The sequence below is a fragment of the Aythya marila genome, assembly GCF_965140915.1.
Source record: "Aythya marila genome assembly, chromosome: 3".
Taxonomy (NCBI): domain Eukaryota; kingdom Metazoa; phylum Chordata; class Aves; order Anseriformes; family Anatidae; genus Aythya; species Aythya marila.
This window is the reverse complement of record NC_139044.1, coordinates 88,903,646-88,923,803: the sequence shown is the minus strand read 5'-3', so window position 1 is coordinate 88,923,803 and position 20,158 is coordinate 88,903,646. Positions and strand designations below refer to the sequence as shown.

General features: G+C 38.0%; 1 protein-coding gene across 1 annotated transcript in view; it reads right to left on the bottom strand.

Moving 5' to 3' along the window:
- Positions 1–20,158, bottom strand: part of LMBRD1 (LMBR1 domain containing 1) — a 74,442-nt gene that overhangs the window by 44,505 nt on the left and 9,779 nt on the right. The window contains exons 4-7 of the mRNA XM_082758058.1: positions 11,160–11,257; positions 10,391–10,458; positions 5,154–5,242; positions 2,984–3,057 (exon numbers count right to left, since the gene is read on the bottom strand). Coding sequence (XP_082614184.1) covers positions 2,984–3,057; positions 5,154–5,242; positions 10,391–10,458; positions 11,160–11,257 — 329 coding nt within the window. The remainder of the gene's footprint in view (positions 1–2,983; positions 3,058–5,153; positions 5,243–10,390; positions 10,459–11,159; positions 11,258–20,158) is intronic.

Here is a 20,158-nt window from a genome sequence, read left to right as displayed (position 1 = left end):
TGAGAACGTAGACCTTCTATTCAGTGGCTTTCACTGACCATGATGCATTTGTACCTCAGTCCACCAATGTATCAAAGTTAATTCACTGTTTTGGTCTAAGATTTTGTGATTGCCTGTAAACAGTGCCAAAAAGTACACCACCAAAGATGGACAGCAGTCCTCCCCTGTGAGCTCATGCCCAAGTCTTCCACAGAATAGTTCCTCCATTTCTCCCACCATGTCGTAAACCCTACGGTGTAACAAAAATTATGGTTTTAGAAGGACAAAATGCAGCAGTTGAATGCAAATGAATAGTAATTCCATGCTCCAAACATTTGCATAGACAGCTCCAAGTTTTCCAAGCAACATATTAACCTTAAAAATGTAGTAATTAAGGCATTCAAAGAAAGCTATTGTAGTTCTCATGCTTGATATTTCACCTGAATGACCACCACCCACTATCTGTACAAGTCCTAAATACAGTAAAACTAAGGCACCAGCCTTAAGGACAGGTTTTGTCTTCATTTGATAAGCCCCAGACAGCATAGCACACTGAAGTTACTGAACATTAAACAGAAGTCACACATTCCCAGATTCAGTTAGTCTCAAGGACAGAAGCATATTGTGACATGCACCTGAACAGTGCCTAGAAACAGTCTGGGCTCAGCAGTAAATCCCAGTCGGTGGCATGGTAAGGAAATAAAATATAGGTGGGGAGTATTAGCAATAAATTCAAAAGCTTTCAAATGTTACTTTCTGAAACACTGTTTACGCTTCAGTCAACAATAAACTTGTGTAAAACAGTCTGCATTTTAAATACTTATTGATGTTCATTAACAATTACAAAAAAGAAATCAAACTTGGGTAGCTGTTTGCCAGCTTTAATCTGGAAAAAAAAAGACCAAAACAGTGAAGATACTCTCCTAGCTAATGACTTTGTTCTTAATTTTAGTTTCTTGAAGGTCAAAAACTCTACACATGCTCTGCAGTAATGTAACTGAACAAGAGATTAATCTCTCCTTCCATAATTAAGGGAAACAAATTTAAAAGCTGACATGTTATTACAAGCTAAGTGAAGGTCTAGGTCTTTTTTGACCAGGACATGATCTAGATGTCAGCAATATAGCCTGAACAATTTAGCACCTATGTCAGTCAGAAAGGGCTTAAAAGTAATTAAATTCATGATTCAGTTCAAAATAAAGCACTTAGTCAATAGAGCTGAGAGCAGCTAGGTGAGCTGAGATGCTCTCAGTTCTATTGACTTAAATACTCCTATTCGGTGGTCCACCGAAGTGCTCTCCTACAGCAGTGTGAGCTGTCTCCTACAGCTGTGGCTCAGTGGCCTCATCACCACTCAGCTGTTGGCATTCAACATCCTCATTTACAGCTTTGTGCTGAATTGCCTCCCAGAATCCTGCTGTAACTTATGCCAGCTTAAAGGCATTAATAAAAGCATAGCTAATAACTTTGTCTCTTTATTATTAAATTTGGACTTGTTCAGGAGTCAAAAGATTTAGCAGGCACTTCACCCCTTTATCTAGTTATGACTAAAGGGCTCTTACTTCTTATCCTTGTTCTGCAATGGTTTTGTTCACTTATCTTTTGCCCAAAGACAAGCTAGTAGCAGTGCTTCAAAATAACTTTTATTGTACGAGCTATTGTTACTGAGCCACTCAGCATTCACTAGCAAAGCTACTCAGGTCTATTGTGTTAGAGCCAGGCTGCAATGAGGAGAGCTATTTCAGCAAGGACACACATTTAAAAGATTAACACCTATTAAGAAAACATGGAACTCATACAACCTTTAAGTTTCATCTGCAGTTAACTGTTAGGCTTTAAATCATCATCTTAGTTGCAGAATTTTATCCCGATGACAATGTAATACTGTAACAATACAAATCAGCTGATATTCAGTGACTGAATAAACTCAATGGATTAAAAAAAGAATGTGACAACATGAATATGAAATGTTGGCCGAATTATTACAACTGTCACTTGCCACACACAAAATGTGTGGCATCAGTTATCATTTGTCATCAGTTATCAGTGACAAGTTACAAACAATCAAAAAGCCTGTAAATTAAAATGCTTCCTTTTCCTTCACACTTAAAAATAGTCAAATAGCATTAATCCTATGATTCACAATCAGTTACTGAATGCGCTCTTCTGAATCCTTTTAATCTACATTAAGAACTGCAGTATTTTAATTGCATGTGTAGGACTAAAAGAACACTCCCCAGGCTTTAGAAAACACGCTTCTACAGTGTTTAAACTCAATTAGCTTTTAACTTAAGATCTTCCGGATTTCTGAAGGTATACATGGCAGAAGATACTGCAGATTCTTCGTGTGTAGAACTGAATATTGACATGTATAGATATGCACTTATACTCACATTCTAGAACTATAGAATTGTGAAGCAATACCACCTGCTGAAGAAATTGCTGGTTTGTTTACTGAATGAAGAACAGCCTCTTACAAGAAATGTAGTTGTAATCACGAACATGTTGCATGTTTCATTATACATCAAGTTATTCTGTCAGACTTCTGCTTATAAAGCTCTGTAGGAATAAAACCATCAATGTAGACAAGCAGTAGTAAGGTTAAACTCAGAATGACCAGACCAAGTCTAGGTTATGCCATTGTGCAATGTATAAATAGCAGTATTTAGTTCTCTACGGCTGAATGGAGCAAGAGACAAACCTTAGTACAGTAGGAACCAGTGAAGTTGTATTACAAAGCATAATGAAGAATGATCTCCCCTTGCAGGAATACATTGAAACTAAATCTGAACTGAGCTCAAGTTCTGAAACAGTGGTTCTTAAACTGCAGTAAAGTTATTCCTCATATTCCGAGAAGTTGAAGTATGATTTCAAACCATGAATAAACAGAGCTAGAAGATACTGCTGAAGCTACTTACCATGACGACTTTTTTCCATACAACTGTGGTTCGTGATAACAGCAAGTACCATTAACATATGAAGTTGAAACATACTAACAACTTACTGTGTAAGTGATAGCTGCCAACATCCCAATCACAGTCAAGGAACTGATGGAAAATGAAAGAGCAGTCAAGCCATCTGAAAAAAGAGAAAGCCCACTTAAGTTTCCTACAATAGAGATACTCATTTTTCTTCAATTATTTTCCTGAAATTTAAGTTCATTAAAGAAAAAAATGAGCTGTAATTACCAGCAATATTAACTTAAAAAAAAACAACAAAAACAAAACACAACAAGCTGCACTAGGTGAATTTGTCAGCTTTTTGTTCCTCCTCCAATACTTGAAGAAGCAGAACAGCCATCCCTCCCTCACTACAGGCTTGAAGATAATGCATTTAGCTAAGTGGTTGAATAGCCACTGATGAACTTAACTCCCACCACTGTCTAATGTCTCCTTCAGTATCTATTTACAGCCTCCACAGAGTATTGTGGTTAACCTTCCACAACTTAAGCATGCATTCTGGATGGTTTTATCCTTGATTTGTTATCCCCCAGCTTCTCATAATCGAGCACTACACAAACAATCAGGCAGACATAGATCCCTCAAACAACCAAACAAGCCAGGGACTGTGGGCTTAGGCTTGACTCAGACCACATGTATCCAGATACAAACTGGAAAAAGGTCAGGGAACTGAGTAGTTACTGCAGTCTTGCTATCACTTTAGAAATTAGAAGGGAATGGAGGGAAAGAATGATACCAAACTCATTCCCAAAGGCATCAAGCTTCTGGAATCCTCCTGCATAATTCTGCATAACAGCCCTGTCCCTAATCCTGCCTATGAGGACACAACTTGGCAAGCTTCCTTGAACTTCTCATTAAATAGCAGCACAGTTGTGCATAGTAGCTATTAGAGAAGTTAACTTTGACAGATGGGTTTCGTGTCTGCACACAGTCACGGAAACTGCAAACTGAGCCACTGCCTCGTGTTCTCCCTCATATCCTTCCCCTTTCTGTGGTTGATTCAAGAACTCTGAGCAAAATAGCTTTCATTCAACCTGTTAGCCAGCATCCATTCACTAGCCTGTTTCCAAGAGGCTGGAGCACATATACACAGGTTGAGGGAATTGGGCTTGTTCAGACTGGAATAGAGCCAGCTTTGGAGAGACCTAACACAGCCTGCCAGTACCTCCAAGGTGTTTATCAAAGAGGTGGAGTCCAGGCTCTTCCGTGGTGTACAGTGGTTGAATGGGAGACAAAGAGCAACAGCATGTACATTCATGCTGGGTAGAATTACTATTTTTCACCATGAGATGAAGGTCTCCATCTGTAAGGGTTTTTCAAGAACTAGCTGATAAAGCCCCGAGCTGCTTGATCTGACCTTACAACTTCCAGCTTTGAGCAGGAGATGGACTAGATAACCTGAGGTCTCTTCAGTCTGAAGACTGTTGCCTGGTCCTACCAAATTAAAGTCACAGGAAAGCGCCAGTAGCAGTAGAGCCAAGAAAACAAATCCAGGCATGCACATCCCAACCCAGCATCTTGATGACCTTACTAGAACTAAACATTGGCTATGCTATGCTGCAGAGCAAAGACAGCTACAGAACTGAATATTTAATTGACAGCCATGTCAATGTTGCTTAGAGAAAGTAGCTTGCATCTCAGTTCAACTACTGTCACTACCCATATCAACAGTTTAGGAAACATTTTATTCCATTCTGTCAGAACACTTCTCTAGCTTCAGACAAACAAAGTGACAGCAAAATTTATGACAAAACAATGCACTTGGCTTCCTTATCACTTGTGCTTGCAGGAAAAGCTTAAAACAGAGTTCATATTAAGAAAGACTTTGCAAAGAGCACTGCTATTAACTGAATCCTCAGACCTGTGCGACAACCACAAAATTAAAAGCAGTAACAGAGCTAAGTGCCTGCTGCATTATGCATACAGTAGATGCACAAGTGCAGGAACATGTACGGGACAAAGAAACCAACTCTGGCAACCTAAAGTGCCCCCTGAAATGTAAACTAATATACTATGTTCTCTTTTTAATTATTTAATTCTTTACTGTGGAATCAGCAGCTCAAAGCATTCCAAAGCTTATTCTGAAGAATAACTGCAGGGGAGTGAGTAAACTCAAATTAGAGAACTGTCACCAGGAAAGTTACCTTTTGTTCAGTTAATGGTAAATATGACAGAATAAGCTAATAGCAAACTCAGAAGAGATCTCAAACTTACGGCTACTTCCAAATTCTTCAAAGAGGAGCTTCACTTTCTCCCACTCCGTGGAGTTCTTCTTATTGGGAATATCCAAAGGAACAAAAGCCCTGTAACAAAACAGAAAGTCGTCTCACTTACCCTAGTTAGGCAAATATCAAAAAGTTGTACTTCCAACTTAAGAAAACAGAAATCCATTTATTGCTGAAGAAAAAATGTTTGATATTAAGCTTCAAAAATTCTGAAGGCCATGTTTCATTTAATACACATTCCTCACATATGGAATATTCGGATCAGCAGAGTTCATGTGTGAGCCTGTGCACAGTCAGGTCTGAGGTCAACAAACAATTTTTAATTTTACCAGTCCTAGCAGAGGCAAGGACCTTACACTCAAGCATCAGTAACCTATGTCCTGTGTTTATTTACTAACCTGGCTTAACTCATTGGCAGAGACGTTAAAAACAACAACAACTATCACTTTAGAAGGATTCTTTTATAAAAATTACATTACTGAAAACTAGTATAAAATTACAGATTGCCACAGAAAGCATTTAATTAAAATTTAGTGGAACATAGACGTGTCCCTCTATTACAACTATAGAAACACTTCTTACGCATTCCACTTGTTTGGTGTTTTGCCTGAGAGAACTGAATTGCAGAGAAGCCCTGTAAGTATTTTTGACCTTTCAGGGAAAGAGATTTGAAAAGAGTGCTTAGAAGAATGCCACGTAAAACAGCCATCCCATTCAAAGTCCAATAGTAAGACTGCCTCTTCAGCACCTCCACAGACAACAGCTTATTACTGAAGAGCTAGAAAAACAGTACTTCCATACCAATCTGAAATCACAGCTTCCAGACATTCAATATGTGAAGGAGGCTTATCAGAAAGCTGGAGAAAGACATCAGAGCCCACAGTGACAAGACAAGAGGCAATCGTTTCAAACTAAGAGGAAAGATTTAGTTGGATATTAGGACAAAATTCTTCACTCTGAAGGTGGTGATATACCGTAAGATGTTACCCAGAGAAATTGTGAATGCCTCATCTCTAGAAGTGTTCAAGGCCAGGTTGGATGGGGCTTTCTGGGGAACCTGATCTCATGAAAGATGTCCCTGTCCACAGCAGGGAGAACTGGACTAGATGATCTTTAAGGTCCCTCCCCATCTGAACCATTCTGTGAAAGTCTACAAGTCACAAGGAAGCCAGTTTGGAAGTAAACTAAGAGAAATTTAGATAAAGAATATGAGAACAGAAAACAAAAATCCAGAAAGAATGCTCACAAGTACCTTTTGGACTTTTGCATAAATAAAAGTACAGAATGGGATTCTTGCTTTAAGATCCAATAAACGAATAACACATCTTCCAGGAATATGCCTTGAACTTCAAGTATAGAATACAAGCATGTGTTTCAGAGATTAGTGTTAAACTATGTACACTTATCATTCAAAAACAAATAACTAACCTGCAAACAAAATTAAAGGGTCTTATCTAGACTAAGGCTAATACTTGAATTGACACATGCTTGCTGGCTTACAGATTCAGTCTTGTAAATGCCTCTCGTACTATTTCTCTCTTTAAAATTGTATCCAGACAAGATCAAATCACAGGTACTAAAACAAGTTAAGTAGAACTGTCTACTTGCAAGAGATAACACAAAAAACTGCAGTTTATTTGCTGAAAAAGTTTAAAAATAGGAGGCAATTGCAAGCCAAGTGAGCTCAACTCCTTTCACTTCAAAAATCAGTATGAATTTACTGTCTGTGGACCACATGGATGGAACAAAAGAGATGGAAGACTATCTTAGAATATAACTTTCCAGTTTCTTCCTCCAAGAGCTATAGTTTTGGTGGTGGTGGTGGTGTTTTTTGTTTTGTTTTTGTTTTTGTTTTTTTTTTTTTTTTTGCACAAACCAGCACATCGAAGGACCATAAGCAGAGTAGAAGGCATAGTACCCTGTAATACATGCTCTTCAATTAGCATTCAGCTAAATCCTGACTCCATGAGACATCTCTGATTCTGTTCCTGTTCAACTTCCATGCAGCAAGAAGGGCCTTGGAAAGGAGTGCAGTTTCTATGAATTCACAGTCTCCAATCCCAAACAAGAATCTTATTTCACCTTCAAGAACAGGGTCCCCCAACTAGAGGCCAGCTAAGCCAGTAGACTGTAACCAGCCTGCTTTGACTGCTAACCTCTAGCTTACCAGGACACAAGGTAGGCACAGCCAGCATGCCTAGCTGTCTACAGACCAGTATCCAGCCCACAGTCCCAAAACAGCTCTAAAACACAGCCCATCCATTGTGCCATCATGATACTGATACAGAGCAGTTTAGGCCTGTTTTTCATGCACATTAAGCAAGAAAAAATTTGACAGAAGCCAACCATTTTGCTACATTGATTAAATGGTCAATGGACCATAGGAGCTATCAACATAGTAAGACAGTGACTTGCTAAGTAACTATTCACCTGCACTCTACAACATGTCAGTCTATTGACAGTGAGTGAATAGAGTGCAAATGCCAACACACAGTTTTACAGGCATAACTGGGAATTCAGCTAATTCAAGTGAACAGAGCAGCCAATACTGTTGTCTTGCACTTGCAGCTCTTTGCAGAAAAGAAATTACCAAGTGTACTAATGTTCAGAACAGAGTCAAACCAATCTCCCACTTAAAACAATTCCTGGGAATATCACGATCAAGATCTACCTTGCAGAATGAAAAATAGATCCTAGACAAGCAATTTAAGACTATTAACATTTGGCAGAGCTAACAGCACACAGGTGTACACAGGTCAAAGTTGATCCTTAAATCAAAGATGTAAGATTTACTAACTGTGGTCTCTAGCAACAGAGTTCCAAACTAGTTTTAAACTCACTTCCCTAAAATGAATTCTGCTATAAATCACAATTATTTATAGGTTAATTAGGGCTATGTACATAGCTTTTTAGAACATAGTACTTCCAGAAAATGGAAGGTAACAAGTTTAATTATAAATACTGATAGTCAAGGAAGCTATGCTCAAAATCAGACATTATTAGCCTCAGACTGGAGTATTTTAGTTCCAAAAAAGGTGCTGTATAGAGGTGCCTTAATGTAGACTGTAGTACCTCAAGCTCCTTGCCTCCAAACACATGACATTTAATGGTAAATACTAAATTAATTTTAAGAAGGGAACTGCATTACAAGTAAATTTAGTTTTGAGCATCCCAGTGTAAGTTTGTCTATTCTTTGCTTTTAATTTAATGATACTTAGAATAAAAAAAAAAACACAAACAAGGTGAACTGGCAGAAGAAAAAAATATTACATTTCCCAAAATAATAACATTGATCTCTAACAGAGCAAGATAAGTATTCAGATAAGAGTAAGATAAATTTTAGACTTCCAGCTCAGCCAGCTTTTATGGTTTCTTTGAGGAGCCCTGCACAGGAAAGGTTTCCCCAAGAGGTCTTTGCCCCTATCTTTAAAGGGGCCAAGCTACTTATAGATCTGTTAGTTATACAGACAACTTGCTAAACCAAGATCACTTCTGGTACCATACACTAACCATACAAGCACAAGAAGTCAGACTATAACCTAATTTCACTAGGAAGTTAACAGGAAACATTCTAGGTCCCCTAGCTATTGCAACCTCTGTGCATGAGTCTATCCACTAAGCATGACCTCCTAAAAATAAAATCAGTGCATAAGGTCTGCTTTAACGTTGGTCTGATACTGACCATGTGTTTACCTCTCATAACCAGCAGGAAAAATAAATAAATCTGCTACTGCTAGGTATAATAAGTAGTACTGCAAGATTGTCCTCAGTCCCACCTTTAATTAACCCCCTCATGTTGAGACTTGAACTCCAACACTCTTTTAGCTCTTTCCTACGGCAGTAGGACTTCTGATACTGCTCTTTGCTGTTGCTGTGCAGACAGCAGACCAACTCCTCCATAACAACGTGTATATGAACATTCAGAATACACCCACTATTACTGCAGACTCAAGTCCACATTTTTCCTCAGCACAATTCTCATTTTCTTCCTGAACTGAGCTGTTCAGTCTTGTAGTTTCCCTTATAGCGGGCAGCCAAGAGTAAATTTTCTGCAACAGCCTCCTAAATAGCAAGGGTGCTTTTCCAATGCAAGGGCATCGGTTTGATATTAACATCATCCTATCTTTAAAGAAGCAAGCAACCTCCTATTTCTAAAAAGCAAACAAAAGAATGATTCTGATGACAACCCAAAATATACATTATACAGTACATTTATATGAGTATGATTAAAGTCAATGATTAGAGAAACAGCTTTGTCAGATCATTTTAGTAGTATTTTTAGACCCAGATTAAGCTAACTCTAAGTCCTTTAGTCTCTCATAGCAGCCAACAAGCTACTTTTAATTGGAAAGACACTAAAACTCTTGGGATCCTACCTTGAAGTTTCTCCAAACTAGAAACGATACTATAAAACAATAAGGCAGTATACAATGAGAAACATTAATTTTGCTAGTTTCTACTTCACTTTCTAGAATTTCATTATGTATCATTTTAACACACATTTTGTAAATTTTACCAGCTTTACTGCTGCAGTCAAAACACATATGGCACAGCATACATTAGAAGCATTAAATATTGGTGTGCATGTCATGTTTAATGGTGATCTTAAATTGATTTTGTAATACTGGAATTTCAGAATAATAGTATTTGTTGCAAACAAGTTACTCACTTCAGTAGTATCTGCATATTAAACAAATTCCAGTGAAGTGTTTTTCATACAAGGCACAACTCTATAAAGTACTACCCCACACTATATTCATGTTTTTTCACAGAAGATCTCCATTTGGGGGTAGTACTAAAAACATTACATCTACTCACATTCCCAAGAATTGATTTTGGATGTCCACAAAAGCATTTGGTCATAGAGAAAGCAAGCAGGAAAAGCACGAATCTTTTACACCCTGGTGTACTTCAGGTATCAATACAATTGTAAATAGAAGTTGCAACCATCACATCCTTGATGGATATTCACACTGCACAAAAAGTCAGAACTTGGAAGCACAAGCACCTCTGCAATTAAGGAAAATATCAGCTTGGTTTCTAGTTAAACGCTTGCTTTTCAGGTGTACAATACCCAGGTTATTTAAGCCTTAATAGAGATAAGCTAGATATTGGTTACATTATGCTGTGCTCAACCAATATAACTTTTTAATCTTGCACAGAACAAAGTTCCATTTAGGGCTCTATTTTGCATATCCTTCTTTAGTATTCAATGTAAATACTTACCCAATTAAGAGAAGAACTGCACAAATTGTGAGGAATCCCAGAGTATATTTGAGTGCAGTTTTAACCTGCTGTATATTAAAAAGAAAATTATAATATTAACATAAATCCAAAGGGATTTATCCAACAGGTTATTAAAAAGCACACTCAACACAACAGATTTTCAAGAGAACCTCCAAAATAAGCAAGAGTAGTTTTAGGTCCAAGTCTGTAGTATATGCTCTTAAGGAGTCTTGTGGCTTGAGGACTACGAACAATGATACTGAATTATGCTTCCATTAAGTTATGCACTTGGGCAGCTGTGGCCAGAAGCCAGGGTGTACTTGTTCAGGTCAAAAACACTCAAAGAAAATTCTTACTACCAATATTTTATATTATTGCTTATTATGGCTACAATTAGAGGTTTTTCTCCCTCATGTTAATATTACAACTGAATAGGGTTGAAAGGGACCGTGATTAACGATTACAAGACTCTAAGAAAAAGATTCTTCATTTGAGAAGCTCGCAGCTTACTGGTGTGCATTTGTGTTCCTTGGACCGTTATGCATATCAAAAATCTTCAGTGTATTACTGACATCAACTGCTAGCTTCACGTAAATTACTACCGCCTACTTTCAGAAAATGAAAGCACAAGATAGTCAGATTTAGTTTCTACCCCAGAATCAGCATAATCCTCCTGTCTTCTGCTTCAGAGCCTGTTCACAGGTATTTCCAGGAGTTCTAAGAAAAATCTCGTAAGAACTTTTAACTCCCTTCGTTATGGTACACTTACTGAGCATGTGTTGCCATCATCTTCTTCCTTCTCCTCATAATAGAAATAGACAAAGGGTATCCACAGAAAGACGCAGAACAATATGATGGAGTACAAGGCTAGGAAAAAGATTAATTAAGTGAAAAGACAGTTATATTGGCACTTCATTTACAGCATAGTAATTCAAAGAAAAAAAAAAGACTAGTTTCTTCTCATTCTAGATCTCAATTTCAAGCACTGAAAAGTTAAAAAATTTAACAGTCAGCCTGTGAATTATTGTTGTTTTGTTCATTCTAAAAGTCCTTTGGAGTTAACCTGTTTGGACTACGGATTTCAGATCAATCTTGAATTCATCAATTACAGAAAGACTAAAGGAAGCAATCGCCTGCACGTAGTGACATACAGGACTAGCACACTGGGAACAGAGAACAGGATTTAACAACATTATTCCTTACTTAGTTTTGTTACTTCTTATCTTGGATAATATATTCAGAGTACCCAGCTGCTTCCACAAAATCTTTTTAAAAAAGCATTTTAGCTGATGAAGCCAAATGAAGTATTGAGACCTACTACCTAGATGTGAATGAGAAGTTTAAGATAAGTCATTCTTTGAGAAAACATTTCAAAGTGTTATGCGCATCTACCATTTAGCATGCTGAATTGGTGTGGGAATGTAACAAACGGTGTAACAAATAGCTCTTGATTTGTTTGTAAACTGTCTCACATTCAACACAAATAAAATTCAGTTCTAGATAACTTGAAACAATCTTAAAGCATTCTTAGATGCTCTAGAACAGCATGTAAACTGCTTCAGTATTGTGTTTCAAGGAATCAAATCTTTCAAATCTATGATCTGCCTTTTTTTTTAGGCAAGTCCTAAATATAAACTGCACTATGATAGTTGGTTATGCAAATTACAATCATCATTAAAGATCTGAATAATCAACCCATAGAGGTCACTGCAAGCACAGAAAACACCCTGCTTCCAAGTTTAAGTCTTGTAAACCTGCTTCAGCATACTTTACTCATATGGGCTATGGCCACAACTCACCAAATAACAGGACAATCCATGCTTCCTCCAAAGCAATAGAGGAAGAAAGACTCAAACCTCAAAAATTATCTACGATTCGAGTGAAATACTGTTACCACATGCCACTATACCAAACACTGGTACTACCTAAAAATGCTATTACTGCAGTATCTTGATTCATTTTTTAAAGGCAACATTTCAGGTTTCTGATGCTAAGCTTAGAGGCTTTTTTGAATTTGAGCTGCTGCCACTCAGTTACCAAATACATAGCTAAATATCTATCTTGAATTTGATTTTAAACTATTTGCTTTTTGAAAACTAAGTATGGTATGCTTTTATAGGATAAAACTGTTTTTGGTAATTTCTCTTAATTCTTCCTGCTAATATCAAGAGCTTATCTGATCTACTACAGTATGGAGCAGAGGACCTTTCTCAATGGCCACTGACAATCACCTAATCACCAGCTGAACTACTTTTGCTGAACTGTCTTATTTAACTGCATTGCTTGATGCTGTTGAATTGCTGTATAGCTTGCCCAGCCTTTACAAAGGTTGCAAAAAGCCACTGGTACCACAAGCATCTGAGCAGCATACAGTAAGACAGCTAAGCAAAGTTTTCAACTCAGTACAAGAAACAATTCCAAAAACTATTTCCACATACTGCTATTAACACCACCACATTCAGCTTTTAAAAGATGGTCACAGCAGTTTAGTAAATTCGTTGCCAAGAATATAATATGAAGATTTTGTCCAAAAGTAATTCATTCCAAGCTTCCCGACTGTAAGTGGTGCCTCTCAACTCATGCTATGAATTAGCAGGCTTAAGCTATTACAATAAAGTTTAAAACAGAGATACTTCCATAAATGAAACATTTTACTGAAGTTTTAACAGTTCATTACCATGACCATATAAATACTTAAGTCAAGTTCATGCACCAAATAAACGCAGCTGATTTAAGTGTTTTTATATAGATCCAACTTTTACAGTAAAGAAAGTCCGAAACATGACCATAATAGTTCCACAAACCCACTATTCAGAGTAATATATTGCAAGACGTAAAGAGTTCATGTCCATACAAAAAAATACAAACAAGTGCAAGACATCAAATCAAGGTTTTATCCAGTACAAATTCAATAAGAAATAGGTATTGCTACTAACAGTTCTATTCGAATTTAAACTCATTTCCTTTTCTACATCCAATGGCTCACATGAAAACCATACAAGAGGTTTAAGATAATGTTTGCATACCAGAATACTTAAAGCGAATTTAGATCCAAGTCTATGCAGCTCTAAATAGAGTATTGTATAAAACTCCCGATGTTAAGCTCCTGACATCCTAAGTTTCAAAACTTTGAAGTTAACATCTATAAGCTTCTCTTATTCGCCAATGTAAGCAAAGCAAATTCCTATCCAGATTAGCCTTACCAAAAGGTTAAATAACTGTACTTTCCTTGAAGTCATAGTTAATCCAATCGAAGTTCTCAAAGATGTTTCCATTTTATTATTATACTCAGGAATTTATCAGATTAAAAAAAAAAAAATCACACTGGCTTAGTGTCATGCCAGCAGAACAATAGAAGAGAGTTTAGCCTTGCTTTTGTGCAACCCAAAGTAGCAGAGCTTTGAATCCTCTGGAAAATGGAGTAAAGCTGGGCACAATGAAGGATAAAACCTTTTGAAGATCTCACTAAGCCCTCTTATACCAAGCTGACTCTCAACTAATTTGAGAGAAAGTATTGCCCATCTCCTTTTGTACACGCTTCTATCAACTGGCAGACAAAAAGGCTTTAATTCATTGAAACTTTAACTGGTAGCAGTGGAATTGTTCTTCAGGAATTGCCTGAGCAGCTGTGATCAAAGTCAGCCAAATATTAAAAATGCCCCTTAACTTCCTGAAGAGGGAGCCAGATGTAGCTCTTGGTCTTTATTAAGAAGAGCCAAGCCACATCTGGCCAAATATATATTCATATTCAAATCAGCAAGATACAGTAAGAGCTGTTTTTGGATAATACTTCTATACTAACAAGAAATACCTACCTAGCTGGTCCCACGCTATCTACAGAAGGGTGGGGAAAGACTGATTCCAATGGGTTAGTCTCATTCCAGATTGTATCAATGAATGCCTTTCACACACAGCTCCACCAGCAGAAGCCTTACACACTCCAAAGAAGAGGGTGCTGGCTATTAAACTAGGGGAAGAATCGAACGAGCAAAACCTTGCAGAAATAGAAATCTGTTTTCTGCAATTCTCAATACAAATTTGAGAAAACAATATCCTGGAACAGTGGAACAGTGAGTACAGAATACAAAGATCTGGTCAGACTGATAGTTTATCAAACCCAGTACTGTCTTCCTAATGGTGGCAATAGGAGGAGGTATTTAGGGAAGTCACGCAGGCCCGGTCACTTTCTGCAGTTTCATTCCTCATGGCTCCCTCAACAGCCATAACTGGAGTTAGTCAGACCTAGTCCTTTTCACAGAGGCAAATGACATTAAAGACAAGCCAGCTGCAAGACTGATGCTGTTATGGTACCGACAAGGAACTACAATTACACTTGGAGGAGCAGCAAGTATAACCAGATGTTGAAAACTGTCATCTGCTATTAGAGAATACTGGAATGGTTTGGGTTGGAAGGGACCTCAAAGACCACCCAGTTCCAACCCCCCTGCCATAGGCAGGGACACCTCCCACCAGACCAGGCTGCCCAAAGCCCCATCCAGCCCAGCCCTGAACACCCCCAGGGATGGGGCATCCACAGCTTCTCTGGTCATTTCTTTTGTTTCTGTGGAAGAGTTTTCACTTTTCTCCCTCAAGGAAATATGGTTAGTTTTGATTTTTATTTACGGCTGTTTTCTTGGTTGTTAGACAGACTAAATCCATAGAGATGAATTCTGCATGTGAAGTATACCCTTACATGCAGGAGTTGCTTTTAGATGCAAGTCTCCTCCAGTCCACAAAGTACATGCCAAAAATATTACTAATTCATTTAATACATGGGCAAAAGCTGTATTACAGGGATATATCCTACTTCCAAGTTCGATGAAATAGATTACTTAAATATGTACTGCATAAGTATAGCTAAAAACACTGTTTTAACATAACTATTTCTAGACAAACATTTGAGAGGTGGACAATGAAGCACATCAGCATCACACACTAAGAACAAAAAAAAAAACACAGAATCATGAGTATTTACTTGATCATATCTGACTGGCAAATGCTGAAAGGCCTTCTTCAGTGAGCAAGCTGTATCTGATCCAAGGAGCGGTCCCACCTCCCTCTCTCCTCCATCCACCTGTCATGTTAACACTTCTTCGCATCGCCTCCAGTGTGTTAGACCCTGTGCTGGGTCACCTTAGCTCACCACACTGGCAGATGAGACAAATCTAGCAGTGTTCTCACAGCAAACATAAGAAGGCCAACAGCATCTTAGGCTGCCTCGTGCAGTGTCACCACCAGGAGAAGGAAGGTGGTTGCTCCCCTTGACTCAGTGTGGCCCTACCAGCACTGCAGATCTGGAGTGCTGCATCCACTTCTGGGCTCCCCGTGTTAAGAGACACACATAAAACAGAGGGCTTAATGAAGAGCAAAATGGCAAGGAGCACCTGTGAGAGCTGGGACTCTTTAGCCTGGAGAAAAGAAGGCTTAGGAATGAATCTTATCAATGCATATGAATACCTGATTATGTGGTACTCAGGCAAAGGATAAAAGGAAGATGGGCACAAACTGAAATATAGAAATGTTCACTTAAGCAAGAATTAGTCTGCCTATGGCCAGATACTGACACAGGCTACTCAAAAATGTAGCAGAGCCTCCAGCCTTGGAGATACTCAGCATCCAGCTGGAGACTGGTGTGAACAAACTGCTGTGAGCAGCGGCCTCTTTCCAACCTCGGCACTTCTGTAAGTCAGAGTGAATTTCTGCTAATGCCTAAGTCTGGGTTAGCACAGCACAAGCACCCACCAACTGCTAACTTACCCTCCCTGTTGCAACAGCTCTGCAATTTGCCCAGAGCAGATTCAAGCGGTTGAAAAGCCATGTTACCATGGTAACTTCACAGGACCATACCACTGAAAAGTGAATTTAAAAGCAGTTTTGTCTTTGCATTTCCCACACACGATCATTTTAATTAAGACCTTTTCATTCACTCATCAGGTAAAGTCTTAAAGCTTCCTAGGAGAAACACCTGAGAGGCACACGAAGAAAGCTTCCTGATTTCCTCTTTCTCCTAAAAGAAAACTTGCTATACAGCTAATAGAGTAAAATGGCTTTTCTTCCTATTATATCACAAAGAAAATTTTAAAGACTTGGCAGAGTTCCTATCAACACAAGGGAACAGACTGATCCGAGTTGCGAATTTTTGTTGTTCCCAATTGTTAAGAGGAACACCTTTCATCGGCTCAAAAGCGTTACAGGCAAGCATCTAATTGCCTGTTGTTCTGCCCACTAAAAGGGCTATTTGCTCCCTGGAAAGTTAACCTTCAAAGTCAGAAGTCTTGCAGCAGCGAGCAGTCAGCCAAGTGATAAATATTTCCTTACCCCTGGCTCCCTTGCCTGTGACCTTGTGGCATAACTGACTGAGTTTTCCTTATTTCACTTCCATGCACTTCAGTTTTAACTCAGTGATTGCTCGTTGTAGTTGCTCACAGGCTCAACTGCCATTTCAAAGCATTTCTTCTGGGTTGTATCAGAAGCTTGAAGCAATGCCACTGCAAGAGGGCTTCACCGTATAGACAGCATAATGCTGATTACTGTCACAGAACAAGTCCAAGCAATCTGCAGCAAGAATTCTGTGGCAAGGTTTGTTTAAAGGACAATTTGTACCACATCAATTCAAAGACACTTTAACAGCGAGACTCAGACTTGGCAGTAATCTTCCAGTAAATTATTGCCATGGTCCCTTCATTGTGTTTTTCCTTGTTTTTTTTTCTAGAAGTACGTGAGGATAATTAGGAAGAGTAGTAGACAACAAGGAACAGCAAAGAGCACTAGGTAGAAGGAACTAGAACACCTGAAAGGCTTGGGAAGATTTCATGCAGGGTATCTGAGATCAATACAGTTCCTGAAATCCCTTAGAGACTACAGGAGGCTCAAGAACCTTATACGATCAAAAATCTCTACCATCATGCAAGCCATCTGCTCTTCCAGATGGCATTATATACCGATGCCTTGCAGAAAGGCTTAAAACAGTGCTTTGTTATATACTCCCTCACTTCCACTGCAAATCTGAGTTACGAGCTACTTTTGAAGACCTACAGACAACTGTTTCTTCCCCAATATATTCCTCACATCTAACAAAAGGCTCGGTAAAACAATTTTTAAAGCAAGGACAGCCAGCTTGTTTTCCCCACTGATAGTTAACGAATACAAAGCAGTAGTGAATTCCAGGTGTTCATCACACAACACTTGTTTGAAGCAGGACAGTTACAAGTACTTTAAAGTGCCAATACTCTAAAGTCTTCCAATTTATGTTCTAGCACACTGTAGTATGGTTCTCAAAAGCCATATTACTTAGGAGGGCAGTGGTTTCTCTGATAAATGTCACTCTGTTTGTGTCACTCCAGTATTTGTCATGTACAGCTGTGCAAGTTTTGCACAATATTTAGCATGCTTTCACTTTCTGACCATAGGAGAAGGCATGTAGCTGCGTTCAGCTTCCACCTACTTCCTAGAAGCCCAAGTCCTTGGGTCAAAGACCCAGTACCAAACACTTGTAAGATGAGTATTTAACTACCTGAGAAATAACTAACACACTAAGCTGCTAGGGCTTCAAAGCAATCAGTAAACCATTTTCCTATGCTAAGCACTTACATTAAGTCCCACTTTGAAACAGCTGCATTTCAAGCTTCATTCTGAGTTGCCTTATTTTGCTTTCTACCAGTACACAGCGATTTCACTTTTCCATCAATAGTCAAGCCAAGCAATCTATCAGAGGGGTATGAAACAGGACCGCTTGTGGAGCCTACCCATTTTCTTTTTTTTTTCCTCCTCTTTAAGTTTAGTGACAGCTTTCTCAGTAAATCGCAACACAGGCAGTAAAATAATCCTTAATATTCTGCAGCAGTTAAACCAAAGCCTCCAAGTGACTTGTACTAAAGGGCAGTGACCTAAACTTATCAACTTACCATACTGTGAATTGTAAGTACAATACAGTTACAGGAGAGATTGAGACCTATACAGCTATTAGTGCACTTTTGGAAAGAGAGTACTGGTATGCACATCCCTAATACTAGGGCTAGGTACAAAAAGCAACTTCACTCCAGTCACCCCATTTATTTTAAAGCATGGCAAGACCCCATACTGTTAGAAGATAGGAGTAGAAGAAAACGGAATAGCATTACAAGACTAGAAGAGTTGTTTAATTTATTCATTCTCAGCTTTCATTTCATTGTGCCGTGCAACAGCAGCAGGGGAACTAGACCTAAACAGACAGGTGAACTATCAAGTTGCATTTTTATACAGGAACGATGCTGGCTTCTGAAAAATGTTACTACTGTTCACTTCAGTGTTGTTATAAAAATACATCAATTCCTCAAACCAAAAGTTACGAAAGAAAAATATTTTGAAGCATCTTAAAAATCTCTACCACCATCTGGAGGATATACTATGAAATAAAATGTTAGTCCTACAAAACTTCGGGCAGACCTGTCCAGGTAAAATAAAATCAAAAACTTCGAAGTTCTTCAGGTTTAAGTTTGAAATCTATCACAAAAGTTAGTTCAAGATTTACTAGGAGATATACTGCTTTTAAAGAGACTTATCTTTGCTATTTAGACTAATCCCAAATATAAAAGAAAACAAACCCTTTGAAAATGATAATCTCGCATCTGAACTACAAGTAAGCACTGGGTACTGTACATCTATGGGTACTGCACTGCAGTTTAAAAAGGATTATCTCCCAAAACTTCTGAACTAGAAAGAGTTTGGCAATGCCTTAACACTTTCTATATCTTAATGTGGATAAAAGCAAACCATACTAGAACTGGTAGTCACTAATAATCTACTAAATCTGGGAGATATTAAACTAGGTTTTGAGTTGTAACGGCATTTCAAATACAAGGCAGAAACAGGTAAGTTCTCCTCAGAGAAGTAATGAAAATGAACTTAAGTAGATTTAGCTAAAATATAAGCCAGTCCATAAAATTTAGGTCTTTAAACAAAAAAATTTAAAATTAAAAGGTTTTAAGTTTAAAAATAAAAAAAAAAAAACTTTTTAAAAAGTTTAAAAAGCAACTGTAAAGACAACTTTTAGTGCAAAGCCTAACCTAGAGGTATCTCTACAAGCATCTGCTGCAGAAGCAACACAGAATACTCGTGTACAGTACTAGATGAAATCCCAGTAGACAGATAATTGCAAGGTTTTCCAGTCTATAAAAATCAAATTCTATTAAAAAAAATTAGCTGATTTTCATTAAAACTCAAATATGTGAGCTTTGTAAAGAGTTCATATTTTAACATTTCTCATCCAAAGCTCAGTTGGATGCAGTCTCAAGTTATTCAATAACAAAAGCAACCCACTCAACTTATATCCAAAAGTAAACAGCCTGAATCAATTATACACTTGATCTCATTTCAGAAAAGGCATTTGTGGTCTGAAAACATTTTCCAGTCTTCCAGACCACGTTCAATGGTTAGTTAGCCCAAACTATTTTATGGGAATTCATTCATCAGTTTAATGTATCTATACAGATGGTACAGAGAAAAGGTTGAAGAGCATTCACATCATTAGTGAAGAACCTAACAAAGAGTAGAAAGCACACGTGACATGATTCCACTATTCTAGAGTAAAGAACTTTTGTAGAAGATAAATTAGTAGTTACACAGCTCACTTTTTAAACCACAGATTTACTTTTTTTTAATTTTTATTTTTACCAGTTCTGGTTTTAGGCTTCACTCAGCATGAAACTATACATTCTGGTTTGTGAGACTGGCTCTGTCAGACAACACATGCAACCTCACAAGTGAGGAACTGATTTGCTATTTGCAAAT